General features: G+C 54.7%; 1 protein-coding gene across 13 annotated transcripts in view; it reads left to right on the plus strand.

Moving 5' to 3' along the window:
• The window catches only part of KCNT1 (potassium sodium-activated channel subfamily T member 1), a 55,536-nt gene that overhangs the window by 36,585 nt on the left and 6,248 nt on the right, over positions 1-12,703 (plus strand). For 8 of the 13 annotated variants that reach the window (XM_032448143.2, XM_015878873.3, XM_032448147.2 and 5 more), the window contains 27 exons: positions 1,210-1,289; positions 1,867-1,966; positions 2,837-2,893; positions 3,338-3,386; positions 3,542-3,601; positions 3,908-3,982; positions 4,171-4,254; positions 4,465-4,559; positions 5,005-5,185; positions 5,327-5,491; positions 5,700-5,836; positions 5,980-6,043; positions 6,124-6,232; positions 6,470-6,578; positions 7,154-7,303; positions 7,399-7,637; positions 8,464-8,680; positions 8,793-8,898; positions 8,976-9,148; positions 9,312-9,383; positions 9,692-9,826; positions 10,101-10,212; positions 10,769-10,870; positions 10,942-11,025; positions 11,389-11,517; positions 11,743-11,763; positions 12,322-12,625. In XM_032448143.2, the coding sequence (XP_032304034.1) occupies positions 1,210-1,289; positions 1,867-1,966; positions 2,837-2,893; positions 3,338-3,386; positions 3,542-3,601; positions 3,908-3,982; positions 4,171-4,254; positions 4,465-4,559; positions 5,005-5,185; positions 5,327-5,491; positions 5,700-5,836; positions 5,980-6,043; positions 6,124-6,232; positions 6,470-6,578; positions 7,154-7,303; positions 7,399-7,637; positions 8,464-8,680; positions 8,793-8,898; positions 8,976-9,148; positions 9,312-9,383; positions 9,692-9,826; positions 10,101-10,212; positions 10,769-10,870; positions 10,942-11,025; positions 11,389-11,517; positions 11,743-11,763; positions 12,322-12,625 (3,209 nt within the window). Of the gene's footprint in view, positions 1-1,209; positions 1,290-1,866; positions 1,967-2,836; positions 2,894-3,337; positions 3,387-3,541; positions 3,602-3,907; positions 3,983-4,170; positions 4,255-4,464; positions 4,560-5,004; positions 5,186-5,326; positions 5,492-5,699; positions 5,837-5,979; positions 6,044-6,123; positions 6,233-6,469; positions 6,579-7,153; positions 7,304-7,398; positions 7,638-8,463; positions 8,681-8,792; positions 8,899-8,975; positions 9,149-9,311; positions 9,384-9,653; positions 9,827-10,100; positions 10,213-10,768; positions 10,871-10,941; positions 11,026-11,388; positions 11,518-11,742; positions 11,764-12,321; positions 12,626-12,703 lie in introns of those variants that run through there. The other 5 variants (XM_032448145.2, XM_032448146.2, XM_032448144.2 and 2 more) reach the window with 5 other exon arrangements.

A 12,703-nucleotide genomic window follows, 5' to 3' on the forward strand; every position in this document is an offset into this window, starting at 1 on the left:
AGGAGAGCTCTGTCACCAGCGTTCCCTGGTGTTTGTTTCTATAGCCCAGCGTTGTTTCTATAGCCCTGAGGTGGTGCCATGCTGATGGACTATTGCTGCCACTGTCCCCAGCACCAGAGGGGTGAGGGGGGGCTCCTGGGTTCCCAGCCCAGGCTTGACCCTGCCCTCAGCCACCCTGTGTGGGAAGGATGCACTTGCTAACTAAAACCTTTATATCCCATCTAAAATATTATCCCAGCTATCATGCCCGAGGCAGTGGTTTCCTCTCTGTGCATTTTCCTTTGGTACAGGAACGGCTTTGCAAAGTGAAAACCCAGCTTTGCAACCTGACAAGCAGCTCCCAAAGGGATCCACACCAGCTGCCAAACACCAGCACTGCAAGGCGAGGGCTGGGGGGGTCCCATGAGCCCCCTCTGAGCTTTGTTGATGGCTCCTCTGTGCAAGCACAGCAGCTGCTGCCCCATCAATCACAGCTCGGAGTGTGTCTGGATGCAGGCAGTGCCACGTGGGCTGCGGGGGGAAAAGCCCATGGGGGGGGATGTGGTGTTTGATTGGGCCACTGTGCACCTGGTCCTGGCTGAGGAGGTTTTGATGTCAGCAGTAAGAGAAATAGTAATGAGGGCAGTGTTGAAAGGACTTAGAAAATACAGCAGCACAGGGGAAAGGGCCGAATCCTTGCACTTGACTCTGCTATTAGCTGTAGCAGTCAGAGCAGATGAGTTGTCTTGATGAGAACATAAATGAGTGATCCCCACTGGGCTGCAGGCAGCAGTGTGCTTTGTAGCCCTGCTCTTGTGAATTGTGGGCTGATTCCAGCTTTGGGTGAGTGAGGTGGTGGGGACACATCCTGCTTGGGGCTGGGGTGAGTGGGATGGTGGTGTTTGGCTGCAGCTCTGATTGTCCCTCCTGGTTCAGACCCACACTGGGAGGAGTGCTGGGTGCTGGCTGTCCCTCACTGTCCCACTGCCACCAACTGCCGTGGCTCTGGTTGCAGGGTGAGGCTCAGGGCTGGCAGCTCCTGGCTGCTTTTGCAATGGCCAACGCGGTATCTTAGCAACGTGGGGAATTTTCCTCTTTTTAGATCAGATCTGGTTTTTAGCAGCTTGGCTGCTCAGCATTGCTACGTTGTGGGCCAGGCTGGGCCATGGGGCACTGCTGGCTCCTGCCAACGTCCCGTTCTCACAGTCCCCATGGATGCTTTCCCCGCAGGGTGCAGGTGGAATTCTACGTCAATGAGAACACCTTCAAGGAGCGCCTGAAGCTCTTCTTCATCAAAAACCAGCGATCGAGTGAGTGCTCTCTGCCCACGCAGTGCTGAGGACACGGAGCCATTGCCATCTGCTGGCAGTTGTCCCCAGCTGTCCCCAGGACGAGCCACCCCTTGTGTCCTGTCCCCATGCAGAGCTCTCAGCCCCCGCTTTGCCTTTGGCCCTGCAGATCAGCCACCCAGCATTGCTGAAAGCTATTTTCTCATTAGCTGTCTGGGGGGGAGCCCACTGTTTAATTCAGAAGTGTGTGTTCCCCTTCCCTCCCTGCATCCCGTCGCCTTGTTAACAGACTGGAGCACATCACGGCAGGGCACCCTCGGGGAAGTTTTTAATGGAAATGTGATGAATTCTGAGCTTGTAATTTGGCTAATAATGCCATGCTGGGGAGGAGGCAGCCCCAACGCTCAGCCCCCACTGTTGGCTTCCCAGCTACAGCTTTACTGATGCTGCTCAGGATGGGGACTCATGGAGCCCTGGGCAAAGTGTGGGTGCTCTGGGGATGGCTGTGCAGGGGGTGCCCCATGCAGAACCCCATGGAGATATCCCCTCTCCTCTGTACCCATGGGGCCATGCCTGTGCTGTGCCAACTCTGCTGCAGGTCTGAGGATCCGATTGTTCAACTTCTCCCTGAAGCTGCTCACCTGCCTGCTCTACATCGTGCGTGTGCTGCTCGACAACCCAGAGGAGGGCATAGGATGGTGAGTGCCACCCTGCCATGATGCCAACGTGGCCCCCAGAGCCCAAGCAGTGCAGGGCACTCACACCGTGGGTACTCAAACACCTTCACAGCACAGTGGGCAGTTTCTGTCACTCCAGCATCTCCTTCCCTACAGCAACAGGTGGTTTAGCAATAGCTGTCACTGCTTGTGGACTTTGCAGTGGAAAAATTCAGGGCTGTGGTCATCTTTAAATGTGATCTCTAATTTGTGAGAGAGGCAATAGGGGACATCTGAAGGAGCAACATCCTAAGGGCTGTAGGGCCAGATCCCACCTGGGCTGCATGGTCAGGTGTGACCCCCTGACTTCAGCACAGCACCCACTAAATGCTGTCCCAGTGTCCTTGAAGACACTTCTGCTAAATCCCATTTAAGTGTTTGGGAGGGAAACATGTTTTGCCATTTAGATCCCTGAGGTGACAGACGATCACACGCAGCAGCTTTGCTCTGGGTTTTGGTATGAGCCTATTTTTGTTGTGTCCTTGCTTTGCTTATGTCACGTACAGATTTTAATGTATTATTTTCATTTTCCAAGGATTTAGGATGCTCTGTGAGAATTAACAGCTGGTTTTTCTGTTTGTGAAGGTTCCAGGTGCATTGGCCCTAAGTGTTTCCCAACCAGCTGAGTGTGAGCTGCTGGTAGGGGGTTAAGGTCCTCAAGAAAGCAAAGGGATATGAGGACCAGTGAGTCCAAACCCATAGGACATCGTGCTAGGGCCTCTCCTAATGCTATGACAGATAGGAGATAACATCCCATGAGTTGGAGAGCCAAACCCTCACCCCCCATGCATCCCTCTGTCCCTCTGCTGTCCCGCTGACCACTTTCCCCTGATTTGTGTGTCTCTTGCCCAGCTGGGAATGCGAGAAGCAGAACTACACAGTCTTCAATCAGTCCACCAAGATCAACTGGTGAGTGGTGGGAGGCTCTTAATGTGGGGCTCTTAGTGTGGGGCCCAGCTCTGCCCTAGAGTTGGGGATGGGGTAATTGGCATTCAGTGGTGAACTGATGCTGCTGGGTGGGATGGGATCTGGGCTGGTGTCCCACGGGTGTTTATGGGGGCATGCATCCCCTTGTCTTACTTGCGCATGGTTTGAGAACTACAATAGTCCTATCACTACCCATTGAGATGTGGGGTGTGCCAAAAAAAGACCTTCCCAGCCCCAGCTTTTGTTCTGTGGGGCTCCCATCCACCTCTTTCAGCACTGGGGATGGTCAGAGCTGGTTTCAGGCTTGGCATGGGGAAATGCCAGAAGCCACTCTGCCATGGAGGGGACATCAGAGATGTCAGATGGCTGTCAGCGGGCTGGGAAGGAGCTACTGTGGTTTGCATCCTCACAGGATGTTCTTTGCAGGTCACACATCTTCTGGGTAGACAGAAAGCTGCCTCTGTGGGCTGTCCAGGTGAGTGTTGGGCTACATGGGGCTGAGCAGCTGCTCCTGGGGCAGGCACACACCTGCCTCAGACAGGTGCAGGGAATCCAATTGAGGCTTCAGTGCACAAAAGCCACAGGTGCTGGTGCAGAGCCCTAAGCAGCTCTCCCCATCTGTGCCCGCAGGTCAGCATCGCCCTGATCAGCTTTCTGGAGACTATGCTGCTCATCTATCTCAGCTACAAGGTGCGCTCCCTGCCCCACATTCCTAGGGCAGAACAGAGGTCTGTGTCCATTGCTGCCCTCAGTCCTTCCACAGGATACTGCTGCCCCAAGTTCACCACCCCCCACTGATTGAGGTGCCTGGGGAGGGAATGGTTTGTGAAGTTTAGTTGCCAGCACTGCATCTCAGCCCATCAGAAAAGCACAGCATCTGTCTGGCTGCACCGCATCCCTCCCCGTGTAGCAGGGCTGGGGCACTGGGAGCATATAATTGGCCTTTGGCACACTTTCAAGCATTTTAATTCATTATTCTTACTTCTAATTTTTCAGGGGAACATCTGGGAACAGATTTTCCGCATTTCGTTCATCCTTGAGATGATCAACACAGTGCCCTTCATTATCACAGTACGTGTTCCCCATCAGCATTTTAAAGCAGATTTATCTTTAATACTCTGTTGCAGTTTTGGTGGTGAAATAAAGAAAACCACTGCATATCTGGCTAAGTAATACTTAAAGCTGATGTTTTTGGTAAAGAACTCTGATTTTTCTGAGTCCTTTGCCGGTCAACTCACGAGTAACTCATCCTTTTGTAGATATTTTGGCCTCCTCTGCGAAATTTGTTCATCCCTGTCTTTCTGAACTGCTGGCTCGCCAAGTACGCCCTGGAGAACATGATAGTAAGTGACCAGATGCATCCCTATGGGCATCCCATCTCCTCTGCTTCAGCAACAAAGCGTGCATGAGCCCTGGCAGAGAGAGCCGTCCCATCCCCAGGGAGCAGATTGCCATCAGTGTGTCAGGCACTGGGACGGAACCTGTGGGGCTGAAGCTCGGCTGGACTGTGAGTTGGGCACAGCCTCCCTCACCACATCCCTGTCCTTCTCCAGAATGACCTGCACCGTGCCATCCAGAGGACCCAGTCTGCCATGTTCAACCAGGTGCTCATCCTCATCTGCACCCTTCTGTGTCTCGTCTTCACTGGGTGAGTGTTGCACCTTGTGCCACCCAACCACCTCTCTGCCACTGTGCATCCCAACAGCTGGTTCTGGTTTAAGAGGTCTGCAGGGTCCTGCTAATTAACCAGGCCCTTCACCCTTTGCTTTGAAACCAGCATCTTCCATACTGCAGCCCTGCTCCTGGCTTTGCATTGAGCTCTGAATCAGTTTTCCTGATTAGTCTGAGTTTGGAGCAAATAACACCAATTAAATTGCCAAGAGGACAGGAAATTAAGCTTTTGTGCTCATGAGCCTTTGACAATAAAAGCCATCTTCTCAGATGAATGGTGAATGCAATTTCTGGGCTCTGCAGGGCTTCTTACCCCCAGACCTCCTGCCTGCTGCAGCTATAGACGCATTTCTTTGACGCTCAAGCTTGGCACAATAGCTTTGAAGACATGAGAGCTCATGGCCCCCTGCTTCTCCCTGCAGCACCTGCGGCATCCAGCATTTGGAAAGAGCGGGAGAGAAGCTGTCCCTCTTCAAGTCCTTCTACTTTTGCATCGTCACCTTTTCCACTGTGGGCTATGGGGATGTGACACCCAAGATCTGGCCTTCCCAGCTCCTTGTCGTCATCATGATCTGTGTTGCACTGGTTGTGCTGCCGCTGCAGGTGAGAATGTGGCCATGGAAGAGTGCAGAGCCTGCGCTGTGCACGGTGTTGTCCCCATGTCCCCGGCACTGTCAGCAACGCAGTGAGGGCACTGAGGGTGTTCCCTGGTGCTGGGACACCAGCTGTGCCCTCTGCTTGCAGTTTGAAGAACTCGTCTACTTGTGGATGGAGCGGCAGAAGTCGGGGGGCAACTACAGCCGGCACCGTGCCCAGACAGAGAAGCATGTTGTGTTGTGTGTCAGCTCACTGAAGATTGACCTCCTCATGGACTTCCTCAATGAGTTCTATGCCCACCCACGCCTGCAGGTGAGGGCTGGGTGCATGCCCATGCGTGCTCCTTTGACACTTAACCCTCAATGCTTGTCCTTGATGAGCACAGCTGAGTCACATCACCTGCTTGATCCACCCCATTTTTATGTCCAGGATGTGGCAAGAACCGCGATGGATTTCTCTACCCATAAGGATGCCCATGGGGCTGCCTGTCTGCCGAGTGACACGAGCCTCTCTCTTCCAGGACTACTACGTGGTGATCCTCTGCCCCACGGAGATGGACATCCAGGTGCGGCGGGTGCTGCAGATCCCTCTGTGGTCACAGCGGGTGATCTACCTGCAGGGCTCTGCGCTGAAGGACCAGGACCTCATGAGAGCCAAGTGAGCACTGGGGTGGGGATGGCAGTTTGCAGCCATCTCATTGTGCTGCATGTATCCCCATTGCCATCACTAGATGTGTGATAGTAGCCACTTTGTCCCCTCTGTGGGCTGAGTGCTGCATGGATGCTGCTCTCTGCTTGCAGGATGGACAATGGGGAAGCCTGCTTCATTCTCAGCAGCCGGAATGAGGTGGATCGCACAGCAGCGGTGAGCAGCTCATCCCAGACATGGAAGCACTGGGGGAAACGAGCTCTCAGAAGATAATGCTTGCTTTCCTCTTTTGTTAGGACCACCAGACCATTCTGAGAGCCTGGGCTGTGAAAGATTTTGCCCCAAACTGCCCTCTCTACGTGCAGATCCTAAAGCCAGAGAACAAGTTTCATGTCAAGTTTGCTGGTGAGTTGGCAGAGCTGTCCCCTCCACCAGGCCCTGGTGCTCCCTGTGGGGCTCCTGCATCCACAGACCCTATGAGGGGTACTTTGTGGGGTGGAGTGGGTCCCTGTCTCATCTGTAGGGCCACCACTGCTGGTGATTTGGGGGCACTGAATGCTGCTTGGGTTGACTGCCCCAAAACCCCCTGGTAATGTAAGCAGAGGCATGGGGTGCCGTGATAGCAGCTCTGCTTCCTTGCAGATCACGTCGTCTGTGAGGAGGAGTGCAAGTACGCCATGCTGGCGCTCAACTGTGTCTGCCCTGCCACCTCCACGCTCATCACGCTGCTGGTGCACACCTCCCGTGGGCAGTGAGTGCTGAGGGGCACAGCCATTCCTCTTTGGGGTCCTGTCCCCATGGAACACCCATCCCCAATTACAGCCCTGGGTTCCCTCCTGTCAAGCAGGGGTGGGTGGTGCTGGGGCACTGTAAGTGGGGTTTGCTGGAGGGCAACTGTACAACTTCTCATTTGTATCAAGCAGATCCCTTTGGTAGGAGGCAGAATGCACTGTGCAGAGCCAGAGCCTGTGGGGTGTTCTGTGGGTTTACATAGAGCACAGGTGGAAGCAGCTCAGTGTGGTGCTGGTGTGGGTCCTTGGTGGAGCCAGAAAGTACTGAACTCTGGGTGACATGACATCAGAGAGTTACAGACACTACCCGCAGAGCACGTCCCACCATGTGCTTTGAGCTGTTTGCCAACATTGGCTCCCAGCCCTGCCTCTGCAGCTCCATCGGGAGCCCTCATTAAACACAAACACAATTAGAATCAAAAATCAGGAGCTCAGCCCCCACCTGCTGCACCAACAGCTCTTCTCACAGCACCCTGAGGGTTCCTTGGGGCCCTGCTGGCTGCAACCCCATCCCCACATGCTGCTGTCATTGCAGGGAGGGCCAGGAGTCCCCGGAGCAGTGGCAGAGGATGTATGGGCGCTGCTCAGGCAATGAGGTCTACCACATCCGCATGGGTGACAGCAAGTTCTTCATGGAGTACGAGGGGAAGAGCTTCACCTACGCTGCCTTCCATGCACACAAGAAGTGAGGGCAGGGGTGTGGGGCTGGGGCCAGCACTTGGAGTGCCTTTTGTAGGGAGGAGGCTTTGCTCCAACGCCTGCACTGTGATCCCATCACAGGTACGGCGTCTGCCTGATTGGCATCCGCAGGGAGGAGAACAAGAGCATCCTGCTGAACCCCGGCCCACGGCACATCATGGCCGCATCTGACACCTGTTTCTACATCAACATCACCAAGGAGGAGAACTCTGCCTTTATCTTCAAGCAGGAGGAGAAGCAGAAGAAGAAGGGCTTTGCAGGCAGGGGCACGTATGATGGCCCTTCTCGCCTGCCCGTGCACAGCATCATCGCCAGCATGGGTGAGTCTGGGGGTCTCCTGCACAAATGGCACCCACATCTCTGCTCCTCGCATCCTGGCTGCTCTCAGCAAGCCCAGACACCCTCATTAGAGCTCGTGATGTCCGTTATCATTAATGATATTTGTCTGCAGAAATCCCTCAAGCCCTGTCTGGAAGGATAAATGCCGTTGGCCGCATCTTAAATCATGTTTACGATTTCCAACCTGACGAACGGCGTGATTTGCTCTGCAGTGTGCAGTGCATTTTCTCAAATGAAAAATGCCATGAGTCATTACTTCCAGCTTGCACCTGGGGAGACCAAGTTCTGGGGTTGTCTGGAGAGGCTGCGCTGCAATGGCAGATTGTATTTTAGGCAAATAATTTATGCATATATACTCACGAGCAGCAATTTGCATGATTATCCCACAGCAAGACACAGAACACTGCGCTGAGTAGAGCTCCTCTGTGTTCTCGTTACGTGGTTTGCTCACAGAGGGGCCTTTTGCAGAAAGTAGAACAAGAAGTGAAATGGTATGAGCAGGTTCAGCCCGTGCAGCTCCATGGCTGCAGGAATGCGCCCAGCTCCTGTGCTTTGCTCACTGTGGAACTCATGGCTTTCATAGGCATGCAGAAATAACAGGTGAAGATTCAGATGAGAGCTTCAGCTCGAGTTTCCAGCTGAGAGCAAAGACTCAATGGCCTCAGCCAACACTCTGTAAATATGTTTGGATTTTTAAAGACTCTGGTGGTGGATGGGGTCCCAGTCGGGCTTAATGGTGCCATGCTCTGCCAACCCTGCTCCCTTCCCCTTCTTATAGAGTGCTGTGCTTCCCCCCGCCGCGTCCAGGTACAGTGGCCATGGACCTGCAGAACACCGAGTGCCGCCCCACCAACAGCAGCAAGCTGGCGCTGCCAGCTGAGAACGGCTCAGGAAACCGCCGACCCAGCATCGCGCCCGTGCTTGAGCTGGCTGACACCTCATCCCTGCTGCCCTGCGACCTGCTCAGCGACCAGTCAGAGGATGAGATGACACAGTCAGATGAGGAGGGCTCAGCGGTGGTGGAGTGAGTTGCACGCGTTCAGTCACCGCAGAGGCACAGCCCCCTGCAGGTGATGGGGCCATTGCAGATGGATCTCCCCAAGTCCTTACAGTGCTGGGATTTCCCTCTGCTGCAGGTACGTGAAGGGCTACCCACCCAACTCCCCGTACATCGGCAGCTCGCCAACCCTATGCCACCTCCTGCCTGAGAAAGCCCCATTCTGCTGCCTGCGGCTGGACAAGGTGAGCAGTGCGCTGCCCAGGGCTGTGCTGGGGGAGGCCAGGAGCTGCCACAGATCCCAGCTGCCTGCCTCCCACAGGGCTGCAAGCACAACAGCTTTGAAGATGCCAAGGCCTATGGCTTTAAGAACAAACTGATCATCGTGTCGGCAGAGACTGCTGGCAATGGGCTGTATAACTTCATCGTCCCGCTGCGTGCCTACTATCGGTCTCGCAAAGAGTTGAACCCAATTGTGTTGCTTCTGGACAACAAGCAAGTACTTCTCCACAGTGCTTTCTTTTGCACCAAGTCCTTTCCTGTATTACCACGGGCAATGCAAACTGCATGGGGCAGGGGCATGACTCTGTCATGGGCTGTGCATCACCATGTTTGGTGGATTTCTGAACCCTGTTGCTTTCTGTTGCACTTCTTGCAGACCAGAGCACCACTTTCTGGAAGCCATCTGTTGTTTCCCCATGGTTTACTACATGGAAGGCACCATTGACAAGTAGGTTTTCCAATCTGTTGCTGCTGTTAATTATAGGATTGTCTTAGCCATGTTGAATTCACCCCAACCCACAACCCCATACCTTCCCATTTCATGGGGAGACAAGGGCTGGCCACGGCAGCCCCCCCACGGCAGCCCCCACTGTTGGCTTCTCACCTTGTTGAGCTCATCTGGGAGGTGGGTGGTGGTGCTGGGATGGTGGCTTGGAGCAGCTGGGCTGGCTTCAGCGCTGCGTGTCGCAGTGTGCTGCTTCCCCGTGTCCTTTCCAAGGGCTGACCCCTGCATTCTTCTCTTTGGGAACTGCCCAGCCTGGATAGTCTGCTGCAGTGCGGCATCATCTACGCTGACAACCTGGTGGTTGTGGACAAGGAGAGCACCATGAGTGCTGAGGAGGACTACATGGCAGATGCAAAGACGATCGTCAATGTCCAGACCATGTTCAGGTGAGGAAGGCCAGCGGTCCCATCCCATCATCTTCTCACTCATCCTGTTCCTATCTATCCTGTTCCCTCCCATCCTATTCCATCTCTGGGCGCTGCCTCAGCAGGAAGTGAGCCCCAGAGCATATATGCGCTATGGGCTGCTAGGATGACACCCAATTTCCACTAATTCTGATCTTGGATGGGCACAGAGGAGCGTTTTGTGTTCCTCAGGCTTTAAATGTGGGGATCCCTCCCTCCCAGGGTGGCTGCTGAACAACGTCTCTTCCCATTGCAGGCTCTTTCCCAGCCTCAGCATCATCACAGAGCTGACCCATCCCTCCAACATGAGGTTCATGCAGTTCAGAGCAAAGGACAGCTACTCCTTAGCCCTTTCCAAGCTAGAGAAGGTAAGAGAAAGATTTTCTTTCTGTGAATTTGGTGCTGGGAGTCACTAATCCTAAGTTTGTTGTGGTCCTGCTCTTCTCCACATGCTGCACTGTGCATCCATCCAACACAACCTGCAGCTAACAAATACGTGGGTGGGTGATTTTGGGGCTGTCTGCCTCTTCTTACTTGTTTATGTGTTTCTTGGCAGCTGAGGGTTGTGCTGCTTTGCCTGCTGCTGTGTTGGAGCAGGGCAGTGAGTGAACGGGTGCAGGGATGCTCCAAGCAGGGAACCACTGGGCTCAGTGCTGTGCCTGCAGCAGTGTCACTGTGCTGAGGTCTCCTGACAAGGGCAAACATCCCCAAGGCAGTGAGGCATGTGGAAGTACCACATCCAGCCCATAGCAAAATAAAGCCATGATGTCTCACATGTTTCCATGGAGAAAAAGGAAAAACTTCTTTTACCACAAAACCCTCTTACCCTGTCTCCCTTCTGGCACACCCACCAGAGATGTTCAGCTGCTGTCCTCTCGCTCAGGTGAGCCTTCAAGGCCACATGGATTGTCTTTCCTCTTCCAGAAAGAGCGCGAGAATGGCTCCAACCTGGCCTTCATGTTCCGCCTGCCCTTTGCTGCAGGGAGGGTCTTCAGCATCAGCATGCTGGACACGCTGCTCTACCAGGTGGGGGAGGCACTGGGGGCACGGCTGCCTTCTGGCATGTACCAGGGTTGACATTTCCTCTCCTCCTACAGTCGTTTGTGAAGGACTACATGATCACCATCACCCGGCTGCTGTTGGGCCTTGACACCACGCCGGGCTCTGGCTACCTCTGTGCGGTAGGTGCTGCTGTGGGGTGTAGGGCATGTGCATGGGGGCTGCAGGGTGTGAGGCTCCTCTGAGAGAGACAAAATGGAGCAGAATAGGGCAGAACATTGATCCCTGTATCATACATGGGCAATCTCAGCACTGCCAAGAGCCCTAGTGTTATAAAAGCACTGAGTCTGTTAGGTCAGAAAAAGACCCTTAAGGTCATTCTGTCCAACTCTTGGCCAACACTGCCAAGTCCTCCACTAAGCCGTATCCCTCAGTGATACACCTGCACACCCTGCTGGTGTGCAGACCTCCTGGTCTGTTTGGCTTTGGCATCAATGCATTTGGGCACCGTTCTGGTGCTGAAGATAATTGCTGTTCATCCCCAGATGAAGATCACAGAGGATGACCTGTGGATCCGGACCTACGGGCGCCTCTTCCAGAAGCTCTGCTCCTCCAGCGCTGAGATCCCCATCGGCATTTACCGGACGGAGTCACACATGTTCGCCACCTCCGAGGCAAGGGGCAACACGTGTGGGAAGGGCAGCAGCATTCCCACCCCGACCCACACCCAGGGGGCTCCTGTCTTCGTGTGAGCATGGTGCAAATGCTCAGCCCTCAAAGCTCAGTGCTGGCAGACAACGCGGCACTGAGCGGTTGTTGAGTTACCAGGGGATGCTGCGCAGTAGGGATGCTCATTTCCTGGCTGACAATTTTTCCCCCTTTTCTTCCCCCAAATGCAGCCCCATGACATCAGAGCACAGGTGAGTACTGCTTGCACCCACACCCGGGATTATCAGTTCTGCCACCAGCCCCCGCAGTGCACATGTGGGCTGTGCTGGGGATGCTTTTCCTTGTGTGAGATGTTCCCCACAGCACCAGCAAACGCCAGGAGGTGTAATTACCAGGAGAGGGAGCAGGATCCGGGCTCCACTGTGAATACCTTCAGTTTTCTGCTCTGTGGAAAGCTGACATTTAGCTTGATACAATCCCCATTCATCCTTAGAGATGCTTTTATTCCCTTTATTAATAAATCAGTTCTTACCAGCGGAGCTCCCTATAGCAGAGCTGCAGCAGCAGTTCTGCTGCGAGGTGTCAGAGAGGAAGGTGAGGGCAGGAGGGAATGACACTGATGGAGATGCGGTGCTCGCTGCACCCCGTGGCTGCTGGCATTCCAGAGCCCCCATCCCAGAGCTGCTGCCCAGGTGCTTTAGCAGCATGGGGATGCTGTGCTGGCAGTGCACCACAAAGAGATGGGACCCCGTCCCAGAGCAACTCCCGTTAGGTGGCCCCGCGGTCCCCGTCACCGGCCGGGCTTCCAGTCACAGATCTCCATCAACGTGGAGGACTGCGAGGACACGAAGGACGTGAAGGAGCACTGGGGAATCAAGACGGGCCACCACAGGAATTCATGCTCCAGCGACCAGTCCGAGCACCCGCTGCTGCGGCGCAAGAGCATGCAGTGGGCACGTCGGCTGAGCAGGAAGGGCAACAAGCACTCCGGCAAGACAGCCGAGTGGATCAGCCAGCAGCGGCTCAGCCTGTACCGCCGCTCCGAGCGGCAGGAGCTGTCCGAGCTCGTCAAGAACCGCATGAAGCACCTGGGCTTGCCCACCACTGGGTATGGTAAGTCATGTGCGGTCGTGCTCCCCTGCAGCGAGGCAGCCCCATGGGCTCCGCAGGTAAACCCCCATCCATCGTGCC

The sequence above is a fragment of the Coturnix japonica genome, chromosome 21 (genome assembly GCF_054131305.1).
Source record: "Coturnix japonica strain WE chromosome 21, WE-NBRP24, whole genome shotgun sequence".
Taxonomy (NCBI): Eukaryota; Metazoa; Chordata; class Aves; order Galliformes; family Phasianidae; genus Coturnix; species Coturnix japonica.